This window comes from Canis aureus, chromosome 22 (genome assembly GCF_053574225.1).
Source record: "Canis aureus isolate CA01 chromosome 22, VMU_Caureus_v.1.0, whole genome shotgun sequence".
Classification (NCBI taxonomy): domain Eukaryota; kingdom Metazoa; phylum Chordata; class Mammalia; order Carnivora; family Canidae; genus Canis; species Canis aureus.
The window spans coordinates 17,837,184-17,855,305 of NC_135632.1; the positions used below are offsets into that span (position 1 = coordinate 17,837,184).

Consider the following 18,122-nt stretch of genomic DNA (forward strand, 5'->3'; position numbering starts at 1 on the left):
ATGTGGCAGGGAGAGCTCATGTATGGATTAATCTGGCCATGAGCCCTGTAGGTTCTACGTCGCATCTTGGGGGCTTTATTCACCTGGATGTGCTCAATGACCAGAGAATCTACATCTAAACCCTTAAGTTCAGCATTACTCTCCGCATTTTTAAGCATGTGCAGTAAAAATTCAGCACTCTTCTTGGGCCACCGACCCTGTGTCCAGCCCCACTGTTTGGCCTGCGCACACCTACCAACTCCACCATTGTAGCGACGGAATGGCACACACTGCTTCTGCAAAGTGACATCTTTCAGATACTTGGTGGCTTTTCGAATATGCATACCCTTGATGGCCTGGGCAGTTTCACGTGTGTTCTTAAAGTGAACACGAAGATTTGAACCTCTCGACTTGCGTGATTTTGTAGGGTTTTCTGGGTCCAGCGAGTAGCGAACCATCTCCAAAGGTCACCTCAGGCCGCTCGGGGGAAGAGCTTATTTAAGTGTTTGATAGAATTTCTCAGTGAAGCCATCAGTTCCAAGGGTTGCTTTATTGGGAGATTTTTGATTACTAATTCAATCTTCTTATGAGTTATGGGTTTGTCCAGATTTTCTTTGTTTTGCTCCCTTATAATTTTTATTCTAATGCCCCCAGTTTCACTTATGAATTTAATAATTTGAATCTTCTCTCTTTTTTCTGTCCATTTAGCTAAAAGTTTATCTATTTTGCTGATTTTTTCCAAGTAACTTTTTATTTTACTGATTTTCCTCTCTTGCTTTCCTTTATTTCCTTTATCTTTGCTCTAATCTTTATTATTTCCTTTCTTTTGCTAGCTTTGTTCTTTTTCTAGTTCCTTAAGTTGTAAAGTTAGGTTGTTAATTTGAAATTATTCTTGTTTTTATTTATTTTTTTTACAAATTTATTTATTTTAGAGAAAGCATGAATGTGAGGGGCAGAGGGAGAGAGAATCTCAAGCAGATTCTGAGCTGAGTCCAACATGGAGCTCAATCTGATAACTCTGAGATCATGATGTGAGGTGAAATCAAGAGTTGGATGCTCAACTGATTATGTCACCTATGCACCCCTGTTCTTGCTTTTTAGTGTAAATGTTTATAGCTGTAAATTTTCCCCCTAGCACTGCTTTCAAAAGTTTTGGTATGTTGTATTTTTTTATTTTGTTTTTGTTTTTAAGTTTCAGTTATTTAAGTAATCTCTACACACATTGTAGTTCTCAAATTTATGACCCAGAAAGATCAAGAGTCGCATGTTCTGACTGAGCCAGCCAGGTGCTCTGTACTTTTGTTTTTCTTAATCTTTAAGTGTTTTTTCTTCTTCTTTTTTTTTTTTTTTTTTTAAGATTTTATTTATTTGAGAGAGAGACAGAGAGAGCATGAGCAGGGGTGGGGGGCAGAGGGATGAGCAGACTCCCCAGTGAGCAGGGAGCCCAAGGCAGGGCTTGATCCAGGACCCTAAGATCATGACCTGAGCTGAAAGCAGACACTTAACTGACTGAATCACCAGGTGCCCCTGTAAGTATTTTCTAATTTCCCTTGTGATTTCTTCTTTGATCCATTGTTTGGTTGAGTATATTGCCTAGTTATCACAACCTTATGAGTTTTCCATTTACCTTCTGTTATTGATTTCTAACTTTATCCTGTTGTCATCTGAAATGTACTTTGTATATCTATCTTTCAAAATTTGTTTTGACTTAATTTATGTCCTAACATATGGTCTGTCCTGGAAAATGTCTTATGCACACTTGAGAAGACTGTGTATCGTATTTTTGTTGGGTAGAGTGTTCCTTAGAAATTGTTAGCTCTGGTTTATTATGTTGTTCAATTCCTGTTTCATTACTTATCTTTTGTCTGGTTCTATCTGTTATTGAGAGTGGAGTATTAAAGTCTCCAACTATTATTATAGAATTATTTCTTCCTTTAATTTTGTCAATTTTTACTTAATGTGCTTTGATGGTTTGTTATTAAGTGTATACATTTTTATAATTGTTATCTCTTCTTGCTGTATTGAACCTTAGCTTAATATCTCATGTCGTTTGTCTTTCATAATATTTTTTTGATTGAAAGTCTTTTTGTCTGATATTCATAAAGCCACGCTTGCTCTCTTTTGGTTCTTATTTGCGTGGAATATCTTTTACCATCCTTTCACTTTTAAGCTCTTTGTGTCTTTGGATCTAAAGTGAGTCTGGCAGCCCCAGTGGCTCAGTGATTTAGTGCCACCTTCAGCCCAGGGCATGATCCTGGAGACCCGGGATCGAGTCCCACATCAGGCTCCCTGCATGGATCCTGCTTCTCCCTCTGCCTGTGTCTCTGCCTCTCTCTCTGTCTCTGTGTCTCTCATGAATAAATAAATAAAATCTTTAAAATAAATAAAGTGAGTCTGTTTTAGATGGCATATAGTTGGATCATATTTTTATCCATTCTGCCAATCTGTGAGGAGTTTAATCCATTTACATTTAGAGTAATTGCTGTAAGTAGGGACTTATTTCTGTCATTTTGCCTTTTTTCTTTTTGTCTTATAGGTTTTCTGTTCATTTTCTGTATCACTGGGTTTTTTGTGTTTGGTTGATGTTATTGAGTGAAATCTTTAAATTCCTCTTTTTGTATATATTCTATCACTGTCTTCTTTGTTACTATGAGAATTACATTTAACATCCTCAAGTTATAACACTCTAAATTTATAACAGTTTAATATAAATAACATGCAAAAACTCTGCTTTTTACAGCTCCATTCCTACTTCCTTCAGTTGCTGATGTCACACAATCACATGTTAATATATGTGTGCCACAAAACATAAGCTAATAATTCTTTTAAATGCATTAGTTTTTTCATTAGTTTCTAAATTATGTAGAAAAAGTAATGTAAAGAAAAAAAAAGGAATGTGACATTATAATTTATTTTTTTTTAATTTTTTAAAAAAATTTATTTATGATAGTCACACAGAGAGAGAGAGAGAGGCGGAGACATAGGCAGAGGGAGAAGCAGGCTCCATGCACCAGGAGCCCGATGTGGGATTCGATCCCGGGTCTCCAGGATCGCGCCCTGAGCCAAAGGCAGGCGCTAAACCGCTGCGCCACCCAGGGATCCCGGAATGTGACATTATAAACCAAAGTTATAATAATATCAGTGTTTAATTATTTTTTTTGTAAACGATTTGTCTTTCAAATCATGTAGAAAACAAAAAGTGGAGTTACAAACCATTGTTTTAATAATGCTAGCTTTTATATTTTTCATGTCATTAATCATGCCATTAACCTTTACTTAGATCTTTATTTTTTTCATGTGGCTTGAGTTACTGTCTGGTGTCCTTTCATTTCAACCTGTAGGATTCCTTTTAGCATTTCTTGCTGGAGACATCCAATGGGAATGACCTCCTTTAACTTTAACCTAGGAATGACTTAATTTCTTCCTCACTTTTGAAGGACAGTTTTGCAAGATACAGGATATTTTTTTTTTTAAAGATTTTATTTATTTATTTAAGAGGGAAGAGTGATGAGAGGGGGAGGAGAGGGAGAAGCAGATCCCCCCCCTGAGCAAGGAACCCAGCGTAGGGCTCAGTCCAAGGACCCTGATATCATGACCCGAGCTGAAACCAAGATTCAGATGTTCAATCCTACTTAGCCACCCAGGTGCCCCCAGATACAGGATTCTTGACTGATGGTTTCTTTCTGTTAACTCTTAGAATATATCATATTCTATATACCTTCTGGCCTCTAAAGTTTCAGATGAAAAATCTACAGGTTATCTTATTGAGAATCCCTTGTATGTGATGGGTGACTTCATGTTTGCTGCTTTCAAGGTTCTTTGTCTTTCAGAAGTTTGATGTGGTTCTTTTTTAGGTTTATCTTACTTGGAGTTCTTTGAACTTATTGGAGGTATGTATTTGTGTCTTTCAAAAAATTTGGGATGTTTTTAGCCATTATTTCTTTATTCTCTCTGCCACTCTTTTCTCTTTTTCTCCCATAGTTTTTATATTGGCCAGCTTGGTGATATCCCTTAGGCACTGTTCTCTAGGTTTATCAGTAAGTTTGAAGATAGGGAAATGGAAATTATTTCTTTTGTCTGCTCAAATCTTCCTTTGATTGCTTCTAGTGATTTTTCTTTTCTTTTCTTTTTTAAAGATTTTATTTATTTACTTATGAGAGACACAGAGAGGCAGAGACATAGGCAGAGAGAGAAGCAGGCTCCCTGCAGGGAGCGTGATGTGGGACTTGATCCCTAGACCCTGGGATCACGACAGATGCTCAACTACTGAGCCATCCAGGCATGCCCTTCTAGTGAATTTTTTATTTCAATTATTGCCCTTTTTAGCTTATGATTTTTTTCTTAAAAAATTTTTTTTAAATTTAAATCCAATTTAGTTAACATATAGTATATTATTAGTTTCAGGGGTAGAATTTAATGATTCATCAGTTGCATTTAACACCCAATGCTCATTACATCAAGTGCCCTCCTTAATGCTCATCATCCAGGTACCTCATCCCCACACCCCCCCACCCCCCACCAGGAATCCTCAGTTTGTTTCCTGTAGTTAAGAGTCTTTTATGGTTTTCCTCCCTCTCTGTTTTAATCTTATTTTTCTTTCCCTACCCTTATTTTCTTTTAAGATTTTTATTTATTTATTTTAGAGACAGAGAATGGGGGGAAGGGCAGGAAGAGAGAATCTTTCCAGCAGATTCCCCACTGAATGGGGAACTCAACATAGGGCTCAGTCCTGTGACTCATGAGATCATGACCTGAGCCAAAACCAAAAATCAGATGCCCAATGGACTGAGCCACCCAGATGCCCTTCTTTCTTATTTCTTCTTAGGTTTTTCATCTCTTTATTGATAATTAAATTTATTCATATAAATTTGTTTGCACATCTTCCTTTAGTTCTTTTTTTAAAAATATTATTTATTTATTCATGGGAGACACAGGGAGAGAGAAAGAGAGAGAGGCAGAGACATAGGCACTGTGAGAAGCAGGCTCCATGCAGGGAGCCCAATGTGGGACTCGATCCCAGGACCATAGGATCCCGCCCTGAGCCAAAAGCAGATGCTCAACCGCTGAGCCACCCAGTAGTCCCTCTTCCTTTAATTCTTTAAGATGGTGGTTTTAAAGTCTTTGTCTAGTAGATCTACCATCAATTCTATTTTTTCTTTCCAGCCCAGGGATAGAAACTATTTTCTTGTTGGTTTTTTTTTTTCCTTTGTATATGCCATACTTTCCTGATGCTTTGCGTGTTTGTTACTTTTTTGTTGGAAACTGGACATTTGAATCTAATAATGTGATGATTCTGAAAATCAGAATCTTCTTCACCAAGCTTTACTGGGTTTTGCTTGTGTTTTTGTTTTTGATTGTTGTAGGCTCTCTGTGCCAAAGATCAACCTGAGGTGTAAACTTAAGGTCTTCTCAGGTTTTTTTCAACCTGCACCTTTCCCTCAGCATATGTAATAACTTTCTAATTTCCCCTATATGTATTTGCTTTTATTTTTTTATTTTTATTTTTTTTTATCATTTTTTAAAAATATGTGTAGTCTTTAATGTCTGGCTCCCAAAAGGGGCAAGACAGCACGATGAAGGGGAGAAAAGGACAATGGCTCTTTAAGTTTCCTAGTAGTCACTTTAGCTTTGCTCCTTTGAGGTGAGAAGCAGTAATAACTAATCAGGTCACAGAATCCTGATATTTGGAGCAAAGGATTCTTTTGCTTACCCTGATCTGTACAGACTGTGTGCAAGCTGCTCCTGGTATGCTAAACACAGCTGCCGGTTTTAGGAATGGGGATTGAGAATGGGTAATTGTTACTGTGCTAGGAGCTTAAATTGAAATTAACCACAAATTATCATTTTAGGTTTCCCTGGAATTTGCAAACCTCAATAGACTCCACAGAGTTCCAAAATAGTTACTTGAGACAGAACCTGCCAGTGCAATTGTTGTCTAGATGGGGAGACACATTCCTGGTACTTTTTATTCTGCAATTTCTCCACAATCCTCTTTTCCTGAACTTTTACAGTGGGACAGAATTCAGGAAAGCCTTTCTGATTTCTCAGACTTCTTCTGTTTCTTTGTGTTGTGTTAAAAAATATGGCAGTTTGTTTTCTGAGCTTTCCTGGGTCTGTTACCAACCCACTTTGGTCTCAACTTTCCCTTCCTCTCTCTTGACCCTGTCTTGCTCAATTTTAGTTCCATACCCAGAAGTATCTTTTAACTGTGGGCCCTGTCATGGAGCTCTAGCATGTTAATTTTGAATATTTATAGGACTCTAGCAGCTGCAGTCCTTCTTATGGCACAAACAGGTGAGCCCTTCCAGATTCACCTGTTTTCATATTAGTGCAATAGTGAATTTTAGTGAATGCTAATGGTTGGGAATCCTGTTTTTATAACTTTTAAATACTGCCAGTTGTTTTTTTGTGTTTTTTTTTTTTCTTGCACAGATGCCATCATCCTGCAGTTCTTGCATCCTTAGTGATTTTTTCCCACTCACTTATATTTTGATGTGTGGGGGGAATACTTTGTCACTATGTTTTGTTGTTGTTTTTTACTTCTTTAAATATTTTATTTATTTATTCATGAGAGACAGAGAGAGAGAGGCAGAGACACAGGCAGAGGGAGAAGCAGGCTCCATGCAGGGAGTCCGACGCGGGACTGGATCCCAGGTCTCCAGGATCAAGCTCTGGACTGATGGCGGCGCTAAACCGCTGAGCCACCTAGGCTGCCCCTGTCACTATGTTTTGATACAAACACTATTCTTTGAGGTTTTTTTCTTTGTTACCCAGTTGCTTTTATTTTAATATAGGGATTCAGAGATTAAAGAATTTTGCTGTTACCATGCCATCAATCCTTTCTTTATACTTTTACCTTTACCATTTTGTATGTTTATATTTTATATGGTTTTTAAATATATTATCTTTTTTCCTTCAAAAAGATATAGTTTGATTTTTTTTTTTTTTTAAGCCAGCTTGATGGTCTTTCTTTAACTGGAGCATTTAATCTATTTACATTTAATATAATTACTGATGGGAGTTTAAATCTATATTTCTTTTGTTCCATTTGTTTTCAGTTTGTTTCTCTCCTTTTAGATTTATTTTTATTAATCCTATGGTTCCTTTTTTTTTCTTTGTTAGGAAATTACACACTTGAGTTATGTTCTTCAGTGGCTATTTTGGAAATTCTCAAGCATCCTTAATTTGCAAAATACCCAATATTAGGAGATACTTTTATCTTCCACTGAAATTATAAACAAAATTAGAACACTGTTACTCTATTTACCTGATTCCCAGGTAACACATTTTGTTATTGTGTATTTTAGCTATATTTTTTAATCTTCACAAGACTTTATTTTATGTACTCAGTGTTTACAGTATTCATTTCTTTGCTTTTTATTCCTTTCTATATTTCTTTTTAATCAAGGAATCTCTTGCATGAGCATCTCCTTTAGAATTTTTTATAGTATAGATCTGTCAGATTTGTTTTGTTTGAAAATGTCTTAATCCTTTATTATTAATGGATATTTTCACTAGATTTAGAATTCAATTAATTTTTAAAAAGTTGTGGCAGTTGAACATTTTTTTAATTTTATTTTTTTAAGATTTTTATTTATTTATTTGACAAAGGTAGAGATAAGGAGAGAGCACAAGCAGGGGGAGTAGCAGGAAGAGGGAGAAGCAGACTCTTTGCCAAGCAGGGCTCAGTCCCAGGGCCCTGGGATCATGACCTGAGCTGAAGACAAATACTTAACCAACTGAGCCACCTAAGCGCCCTTAGATTTAAAATTTTAGATTGGCAGTTATTTTCTTTCAGCACATTGAGTATATTAGTCCACTATTAGTTTCCATTATTACTGCTGAGAATTTAGCTGATGTTTCAGCTCTCGCTCTTTTGAAGATAATCTTTTTTCTGTAATTTCTTTTAAGATTTTCTCTTTGTTTTTCTGTACTTTGGTATGATGTGCCTAGGTGTAATTTTTTTTTTTTTTCTATTTTGTTTGCAATTTGCTGGGCTTCTAGAATCATGGATTCATGTCTTTCATCGGTTGATTTTTGTCTTTCATTGGCTCACAGAACTTAACCATTATATCTTCAAATTCTGCTTCTGTTCCATTTTTTCCTTTTTCTTGGATGCCAATTATCCTCTGCATGTATCCTCTCCATTTGAAGTAGAAAGTCTGCTGTATTTTCCTGAAGGTAGCATAGAGAACTAAAAAAATGGAGTCTGTTCTAACTTCCCTTCATTTGTTCATTTAATTTTCTCTTCTGCTTTCTAATTTACTGTTAAGCCTGTGATTTGAGATTTCAGCTGTTGTAATTTTTTTTCTAAATTTTTAGCTTATTCTTTTTCAAGTCTGTTTTCTTGAAATTGAAAAGTTTACAGTTCTCTGCTGAAAGCTTCAGGCTTTGATTTTTATTTCTTTGAACACTGTCAGCATAATTATTTTATTGTCTCTACCTAATAATTACAATATCAGAAGTCCTTCTTTCTTGCTTGTTTTCTTTTGACTGTTGTTTCAGTCTCTTTATGTCTTGTTTCCTGTATGCCTTAGTTATCTTTGACTATTTGCTGGATGTTGTATTTGAAACCTTTTTTGGTGTAATTTAAGGCCTTTTTCCAGAGAAGATTTCATTTGCTTCTGCTAGGTGCATGGAAGTTTTTGTTTTAAAGATTTTATTTATTTATTTGAGAGAGAGCACGAGTGAGTACAAGCAAGGGGGAAGGGCAGAGAGAGAGGGAGAAGTAGATTCCCCATTGAGCAGGGAGCCCAAAGCAGGGCTCAATCTCAGGACCCTGAGATCACCGTCTGAGCAGAAGGTGATGCTTAACTGACTGAGCCACCCAGGCACCCTTCAGAAGCACTTTTAATTTGGGACCTTCTTGACTTAGAGGAGAGGAAACCAGGTTTCAGTTAATGGGACAAGTGGTTTACTTCTAGTCAACTCTTATCCTGAGCATTGTAGCCCTTACAGGTAACAACTTTAAATGAGGGTGGGGCGCGGGGGGACTGGTGGTGGGGGGAGTGTTAATCCTTAGCACTCATTCTCACAGCTTTTTCTTTGGATTGCCAAAAGCCTTTAGGGAAAAAATGGGTTCTCCTTGATTTTTTTGCCTGGCAATTCCTTATTATTGTGTTACTTCTTTAATTTGTAAGAAAAAGAATTTAATATATATATATATTTAATTATAAGTAATCTCTACCCTCAACATGGGGCTCAGTCTTATGACCGTGAGATAAAGAGCTGTATGCTCTACTGTATAAGCCAGCCACATGCCTCAAATTGAATGTATTTTATTTAACTTTCTTCATTGACTTTGGAGACAGAGCTACTTACTCCACCATCACCAAAAGTAGACTACTTATCTCATGGAATTTAGTCTTACCTAAACATACGTAAATAAAAACAGTGTATATTAGGTAATTATCTGAGTAATTTATAGAAAATACCTAAGCATCGAAACTAACAACATACCATGGTATGATTAGGTAAGATCCATTTTGTTGAGCATACTTCTTATATAACAACTACCACTTATCTATAAGTTTCTATATGCCAGCTATCTCATTCTAAGTACTTTCTACATGTTGTCTGACTTAATTTAACCCATGAGGTGTAAGTATTACTGTGTTCTCTCTTTTACAGATGAAGAAATCAATGCTCAAAGAGGTTAATGAGTTTGTCCATGTCATACAGTTTAATAAATAGTTAAGCTAGTAGTCACTCAGGCCATCTGAGTCTGAGCTAAACCTCTATACTTTATTCTTTCTAGTGCTACAAGAACATATAACAAGAGGACCTGATCTAGTCATGGGATCAGGGGAGTTTTCCCTGAAGAAAGAAATCTGAGCCAGGATCTGAAGGTCAGATATGAATTAACTAAGTGAAGAGTAGGATAAAAGTGGCTAGACCTTGAATCTGGAGAAAGGTGACATTTTGACAATTTGAGAGTGGTCCAGTGTGGTAGTTAGGAAGATTGTCAGAATATACTCCACACTCTTTGGGGGAGTATCATACCACCCTTATGTCTGGTCTGCCACCCTTATGTCTAGTCTACAAGGGTGTATTCTTCCCACTTTAAAATTCTGACTGACTCTTGATAGTAATAGGATAAACACAGCACCACTTGTGAAGTGTTCTTGCCAGAAAATACTGAACCTGAATCTTTTTTTTTTTTTAAGATTTTATTTATTTATTCATGAGAGACACAGAGAAAGAGAGAGAGGTAGAGACACAGGCAGAGGGAGAAGCAGGCTCCATGCAAGGAGCCCGACGTGGGACTTGATCCTGGGACTCCAGAATCACACCCTGGGCCAAAGGCAGGTGCTAAACCGCTGAGCCACCCAGGGATCCCCCTGAACCTGAATCTAATAAAGCCTCTAGATGTAACCAGCTTATAAGAAATATAGAGGATGGAAAAGTATGTTAAATACAAAAACACAGTAAGCCAAATCTGAAATAAGAGTAGTTTGAGGGATCCCTGGGTGGTGCAACGGTTTGGCGCCTGCCTTTGGCCCAGGGCGAGATCCTGGAGACCTGGGATCGAGTCCCACATCGGGCTCCCGGTGCATGGAGCCTGCTTCTCCCTCTGCCTATGTCTCTGCCTCTCTCTCTCTCTCTCTGTGACTATCATAAATAAATAAAAATTAAAAGAAAAAAGTAGTTTGACAAGACAGATGGCCTATTATTCAACAACAAAAAAATGCATGTTAAAAAAAAGAGGGGAAGGACTGCTATAGATTAAAAGAAACTTTAGAGTGCTACATTTGGACATTGGATCCTGATTTGAAAAAAAAAAAAAGACATTTTTAAGATATTTTGAGGAAAATTGAACCTGGACTAGGTATTAAGTGATGATAAATTGTTAATTTTATTTGGTGTGACAATAGTATTGAAGTTATGTTTAAAACAAATTTGTAGGGATCCCTGGGTGGCGCAGCGATTTGGCGCCTGCCTTTGGCCCAGGGCGCGATCCTGGAGACCCGGGATCGAATCCCACATCGGGCTTCCGGTGCATGGAGCCTGCTTCTCCCTCTGCCTATGTCTCTGCCTCTCTCTCTTTCTCTTTCTGTGACTATCATAAATAAATAAAAATTAAAAAAAATAAAATAAAATAAGTTTGTATTTGTTAAAGATGTATACTGAAATCTAAACATTGAAGAAATGAAATAAGAATGCAAGAATGTTGGCTTTCATTGAAGCTGTATTCGTGGATTTATTATACTTTCTCTATTTTTGTATATTTCTAAAAATTTCTCTAAATTTACATTTATTTATTTATCTTTGTATATTTCTAAAAATTTCTCTAATACAGTTAGGCAACGTGAATATTTTTTATTGCCAATCTACTTCTTCTGATTTAACAAAAGATACTATATCTCCAGCAGCCCCTAAAGCCTAGGAGAAATTATAACTAGGTGAACGGTTTGTAAAAGCAGGATGGGTTACCAAAGTAAGGGTGGTTGAGTTGTTAAAGAGACCAAAGCTTACAGGGGAGATAGTATGACATTAAGCACAAAAGTGGCAGAATTTGGGAATTTGTAACATGTTATTGGGTTTATCTGAAAATAAGGTAGAAAGACTGCACCCTGTAGACCAGACTTAAGGGTGACTGGTAAATTGTTTGGTTGGATTTCACTATCTGAAACAGACATAAAAGAGTAGAAGGGTGCTTTGGAAGAAATACTACCTGGCAGTGAAGAGGCCTACCTTTTTCCTTAGTAATTCTGAGAAGATCATTTCACTTTTCTGGGATTCAGATGGTTATAGTACCTGATGTCTTGGTACAACTCTCTCATATGCTGCTCTGCCAGCTATGAACAGCTAGAGATTTTGGATTAAACACTATACAAGGTCCTCTCAAGATCTAAAAGTTCCTGATGCTAATGAATGTGTATGATTGTGCTTCTTGAAAGGAGGAATTATATCTACATACCAAAGAATCCAAATTTCCCTATAGGATGATAAAGTCTTAGATGATAAGAAGAAGTAATGGTAGGGTAGACTGAATATAAACTTTTGTGTCTGCCAGTCACACAGAATTCTTTGTTGCTAGCCTCTGATCTACTTAGAAATACAGACTACCTAAGCAAGTGGCACTGCATTTACCCTTGGAGTTTAGTCCAGTGAATTGTTAGACTGGCCTATAACTTTGGGTCAGGTATAGTTCTTTTGGCTTCAAGAAGCAGCTTCCACAAGATAGCAGTTTATTTATTAGTAGCACGTGCTTTGTACATATCTAATTAAAACAAATAGTTCTGTGTGTGTGTGTAAAACTCATAATGTTTTATTTCTAGATGAGAACATTATAAGATAGGATTTATTCTAATGATTCTTTTTTTTTTAATTTTTTTTTTTTTTTTGTAAATTTTTATTTATTTATGATAGTCACACAGAGAGAGAGAGAGAGAGAGGCAGAGACACAGGCAGAGGGAGAAGCAGGCTCCATGCACCGGGAGCCCGACGTGGGATTCGATCCCGGGTCTCCAGGATCGCACCCTGGGCCAAAGGCAGGCGCTAAACTGCTGCGCCACCCAGGGATCCCTATTCTAATGATTCTTAAAATCAGCTTTCCAGGAAGTCATACAAGTTTTGACACAGGAATGCTCAAATTGCCTAAGGGTTATCCATTCTTTTAAATATAATTTTCTTTAACACCTATTGAACTTTTTCTTTTTTCATTTAGGCAACGTGAATATTTTTTATTGCCAATCTACTTCTTCTGATTTAACAAAAGATACTATATCTCCAGCGGCCCCTAAAGCCTAGGAGTCCAGTAAATCATTAAACAGACTCATGACTGAAAAACAGGTAAACTTGAAATATTATATATATATTATAAATAATATATATAATTATATATAATAAAGTTATAATTATATATATATAATTTGATCATTCAAAATGTGTGGCATTATTTATAGAGTACTTGGTTTTTATGAGTCATAGTAGATAGCCACTGAGATGCCCACATAGCTTTTGGTTCCTAAAGCAGATAGCTTCAGTAATTTTAATTCTGGATCATGAATCTTTGTGACCAACAACATAAATAAGGGAAAAGATTGTAGGAGGAGAAGTGTGGAAGGGATAAAGAAGGTGAAGAAAGTCAGCAGTCAAAAGGAAAGATTTGGTGCTGTTAGTAATAGTGCTATTGTAGTCATACCAGTAGAGAGCTTAATGTTTGGGGGCATTTGAATGTGGAGAGTAGTATTTTTATATGTACTTTGTCTATATTAATCTTTAAGCTATTACAATATTTAATACTATATCACTAGTAAAAAAACTATTTTATAAATTATATTTTTCAAGCACTTAAACATTGATTGTAAATTCACTCAGATTACCTTTTCAAATATACTCACATAACTTAAAAAGCAAGTAAATTAACTTCACACAGTGATTTCAAATTGATCATTGTATTTACATTAAAAGACTATTAATATCATGGGTTTAAATATCCAAAAAATCATCTCTTTTTATTCTTATCTGTATTGTATATTCTTACTACCTTTTCTTCCCATTATTGTTTTTATTTACTTAATTTAGAGAGTTAGGGAAAAAAAAAATTTAGAGAGTTAGGGTCCCCCTCTCAGGTTTATGGTACGAATAGGTATTTAGAATCAGGGATACAAAACTTGAGAATATCTTTCAGAGTGACGCTACTAGAATCAGTTACTTAGATGGACAGACTCCTTTTTATAGTTAGACCTTGTCCACTATACAAGGGACTATCTACATCATTGGCTTTGACTATTCAGGCATTTTGATTTTTTTTGGTGACCTTATTCATTAAGTGGTACTTGTTTCTGTGTGACTTGCATTTAATTTACTGTTCAGTAAATATGACCTAATTGGCAGCTGTTTCTTTTCTTTCTTTAAACTTTGGTCAAACCTTTTTTTTTTTTTTTTTTTTTTTTTAAGATTTTATTTATTTGAGAAAGAGCAAGAGCCTGCACACAAGCAGGGGTAGTAGGGTCAGAAGGAGAGGGAGAAGCAGACTCCACACTGAGCACAGAGCCTGACATGGGTTTGATCCCATGATCCTGAGATCATGACCTGAGCTAGAATCAGATGCTTAACCAGCTGAGCCACCCAGGCACCTTGCAGCTGTTTCTTTTGAGTAGGGCCTGGTGTGATTTGGTTAAGCAAAAAAACCCTAAGGTTTGTTTGGTTCATTGAAATTACAAGGTGTTTTTTGGTTGGTATTTTTGTTTCAATTTATCCATTACAGCCTATATGTATGAGTATGGAATTATATAATGTGCTTTATTATTTGTACTTATTTGCATTCTTTTTGATATGCTAATTTTTTAGACATTTGTTTTAATTTTAATCATCATGTGTGCATAAAAAATTCATATTAAAAAACTTTGGAGAAAAAGTTCCATTATTTTGTAAACAAGGAAATTATATTTGAGAGGGTGTTTCTTCACTTTATATATTGAAGTTGATCGTTCTCTCACTCCTTGTAATTACAGCGAGAAGAAGCAGAATGGGAAAGCATAAATGTGCTGTTGATGATGCATGGCTTAAAGCCTTTATCTCTAGTCGAAAGAACTGATCTTAAAGGTAATCAAATCCTATTCTTGCTAGATCCTATCCTTTCTCATTATGGTAAAAAAATTGTTTTTCCTTTTAAAACTAATTTTTATCTTAATTTTTTTTGCCTTTTTTACTATCTGTATTATATTTAAAAAATGTAGATCTCATCGTTTTTGATAAACAGTCATCACAAAGGATGAGGCAGAATTTGAAAACATTGGTGGAGGAAACAACACGTCAACAGAACGTGATCCAGGAGCTCATAGAAACTAATCAGCAGCTTAAGTAAGAAAACAGAATTCTCTTTTGAATTGTTTGTATACCAGTGGTATGCATTCTAAAAATAATGCCTTGAATCTTGAACTTTAATTTTCTATTTTGACTAAATATTAAGTTTAAAAAATATTTTTAGTAGGTAAATCTTTCAGTAATAGCTTAGCTTAGATATGTAAGGGTGCCTTGTATTTCTTCCATTGGTTTGTGTTATATGACAGAAATTTTAACAATGCAATGAAATTTTAGAAATTCGTTATGTTGTTAGATGAGTATGTTTGTTAATGTGATTTCCTTCTATACTAAGGGAAGAAATCATGTGTCTGTTTTTAGAAATGAACTTCAGCTAGAACAAAGCCGAGCAGCCGATCAGGAACAACGAGCTAATGACTTGGAACATATTATGGAGAGTGTGAAATCCAAAATTGGTGAATTGGAGGATGAATCCCTAAATAGGGTTTGCCAGCAACAGAATAAAATAAAAGATCTTCAAAAGGAATATAAAGCTTTACAGGTATTATGTGTTTTCTTATATGATAGTAGTAAAACAGCTCATTAAGGTCACAGGTGTCTTCTATGTCACTTAATTCAGTGGTCTTTATCTTATTGACAGATCACTGATTGCTTTCTAAAAATTCTTTCTTTGTTTGGTTTCCAGAACATCCTCTTCTCTGGTTTTCCTCTCACCACACTGGTCATTCTTTAATTCTTTTGCTGGCTCTTCTTATATTCCTTCCTATCCAATTAGTGCTGGGATTCTCTAGTACTTATTCCTTAGACCTTTTTTCTTTCCTATATATTCTGACTCCCTTGGTGATGTTCAGTCTAATGCATAGCATAAATTCATTAATAATTTCAAATCTTTATCCCAGGCATCCTCCCTTAGTTCCAGACTGATACCTTGCAGCCTACTGGATGTCTAATAGGCACCTAGAATTTTACATGTCTAAAATGGAGTTCCTGAATTTCTTCCCCCAGTTTTTTTCTTTTAGTCTTCACTCGGGTCCAAGTCACTTTCATTTCTCTATACCTATCTGTTGGTCTCCCTGTTTCTACCCTTGCCTTTTTCAGTATGCTTTCAGCATGGTAGCTCAGAAACCTCTAATGACTTTCCTTTTTCTTTAGGAGAAAATAAAAAAATCTTACTATGGCCTCTAACATTCTACATGATCTGGCTTCCTGTTACGTTCTGATTTCATCTGATTTACTCTTTGTTTATTCTACACCAGTCACACTTTTCTTAGTGTGAGTGTGAGCGTGTGCACAAGCAAGTGTGAGCAGGTGGGGAAAGGAGAAAGAGAGAGGGAGAGAGAGAATCCTAAGGCTCAGCAGAACTCAACACCGGGCTTGATCTCACAACCCTGAGATCATCACCGAACTGAAATCTAGAGTTGGACGTTAACTAAGCCATCCAGGCGCCCCATGTTCTTGCTCTTCCTTGAACATTATCCTTGAGCATTCTCACCTCAGGACCTTTGTGTATTTTGTTCTTTCTTTTTCCTTTGCACTGCATGCTTTTTCCCAGTTAGGTACATGGCTTGTTCTCTTCTTTCTTGAATGTCACCATCTCTCAGGGATTCCTTTCTTGAGTACTTTACTTGTGGTTGCCATTTCCATCCTCTACACATCATACTGCCTTTCCAGATTTAAATTTTATCCATAGTTCTTATCACCATACAACATACTAACATACTACGTGCTTTATTTGTTTTATGTATCTCCTGTGTTAGAATGTAAGCTGCATGAAGACAAATATTTTTGTCTGTTTTATTTAGGCTAAGAGTACCTGTTTTATTAATAATAGTAGATGCTCTAATATTTGGGTTACTGAGCTAAATTTACATAACATTTTTATGGAATATGCTTTGTGATTATAAGTTGTTTGGTTACTTTTTAGATAAGTACAATATTGTAACACTGAATGCTTAATTTCCTGCTTTTATAAAACTGTTATTTTTAAAACAGAATTTTTTATAATTTGAAGAAAATAAATATTTTGTAGTGATAGTGTTGAAGTTATTACAGATCCTTACAATATTACATCTTTATGAACATCAAATCCTTAAAGTGGTTTTATTGGCAGAACATTGTATTTACCTACTGCACAAGGTGTTTAGGCTGCCTGAAAGGGACCAGTACTCATGAGGCAGAGTCTAGATGTCCCTTCAGTTTATATTGACAGTGTTAGAAGGATCAGATGAGTTAATATAAAATCCTTTGGGGTCAGAGAGAATCAGCTAGAAACCATGGAGAGTTCTGGTATGAGGACAGTGGCCATTGGTGTTCTGCCCTCATTTAGGCTGCCAGCTTGGGGTACACAGTGGGAGAGCTGCTCGTATTGATCTTAACTCCAGAGCAGATAACGAAATTTGTTTTTATTACTTATCAATCAACAGAATTTTCTACCATTAGACTGTTATTGTAGGTTATGTTTTAGGTTAGCTTTGTTAGGTAGCTTTCTTTATCAATGGAGCATTATAAAATTATAAAAATCTCTCTAAAAGGAGGAGGGATTTTGGAAATATTTCTATATGCATTTGATTTTGAACTTTCTCTCAGATATAGGGCATGTGGAAACCCAAGACCATTTAACACGTCAAGTTACTAATGTGAGAAAGCAGCCAGCAGGAGTTGTAAAGGTGCTGGTTCTTTGGTTGTCAGTGGGAGTTGAGGTAGAGGATACAAGTGCTATCTTTCTAGGAAGGTATCTGTTTATCTCTTCAAAGAGATTGATATATAAATAATTACAAAGTTAAATTATTGGAACATAGGACATATGAATTTACCAGAGTTTTAGGGACTGCAAAGAACTGCTACTTGAAGGTTCATTGGTAAGGGATGACTTGTATTTTTCCACCAAGTAGTTTCATATGTCATAAATGACTTATGGTATTATTAGCTTTCTATTTCAGGTCCCAGAGATTTTTTTATATAGCTTACAAATGGTACAGAGGAGGTCTCATGTTCCAGTCTGCCATGGAAGGGGGCAGACAGAATCAGAACTAGGGTGTGGACATTTGGTGTTGAGGAAGGCTGTCTGTGCTAAATTGATCAATTGAAATTAGTTGTTTGTTTGTTTGTTTTTAAGCCCCTGAAGGGTACTTTTTATAGAGTAGTAACAAATTGGCGAACCCAAGGAATTACTGTCCCTACGATGTTGCTAATTGTCCCATACCATTACAGAATAGTCACATATTCTGTTTCATACCAATCAATCTGTGCTTTCTTGGAGAAGATGGGGAGTGCCCTCCAGAAAACACTTATTTCACCATTAATGGCACATTCTTCTTATTTTAGCATACAGTTATTTCCAGTTTTAGAATGCTTTAATGCTGCTTGTTTTG

At 36.0% G+C, this 18,122-nt stretch overlaps 1 protein-coding gene across 13 annotated transcripts in view; it reads left to right on the forward strand.

Moving 5' to 3' along the window:
- CEP70 (centrosomal protein 70) overlaps nucleotides 1–18,122 on the forward strand; it is a 119,515-nt gene that overhangs the window by 17,152 nt on the left and 84,241 nt on the right. For 9 of the 13 annotated variants that reach the window (XR_013361140.1, XR_013361139.1, XR_013361138.1 and 6 more), the window contains exons 3-7: nucleotides 9,737–9,830; nucleotides 12,648–12,774; nucleotides 14,442–14,532; nucleotides 14,667–14,790; nucleotides 15,112–15,292. Coding sequence is in view for 10 of the 13 variants with exons in the window: in XM_077864980.1 (XP_077721106.1) it covers nucleotides 12,760–12,774; nucleotides 14,442–14,532; nucleotides 14,667–14,790; nucleotides 15,112–15,292 (411 nt within the window). In the remaining 3 variants the exon portion in view is untranslated. Of the gene's footprint in view, nucleotides 1–3,833; nucleotides 3,870–9,736; nucleotides 9,831–11,280; nucleotides 11,362–12,647; nucleotides 12,775–14,441; nucleotides 14,533–14,666; nucleotides 14,791–15,111; nucleotides 15,293–18,122 lie in introns of all 13 variants that reach the window. The other 4 variants (XM_077864978.1, XM_077864979.1, XM_077864977.1 and 1 more) reach the window with 3 other exon arrangements.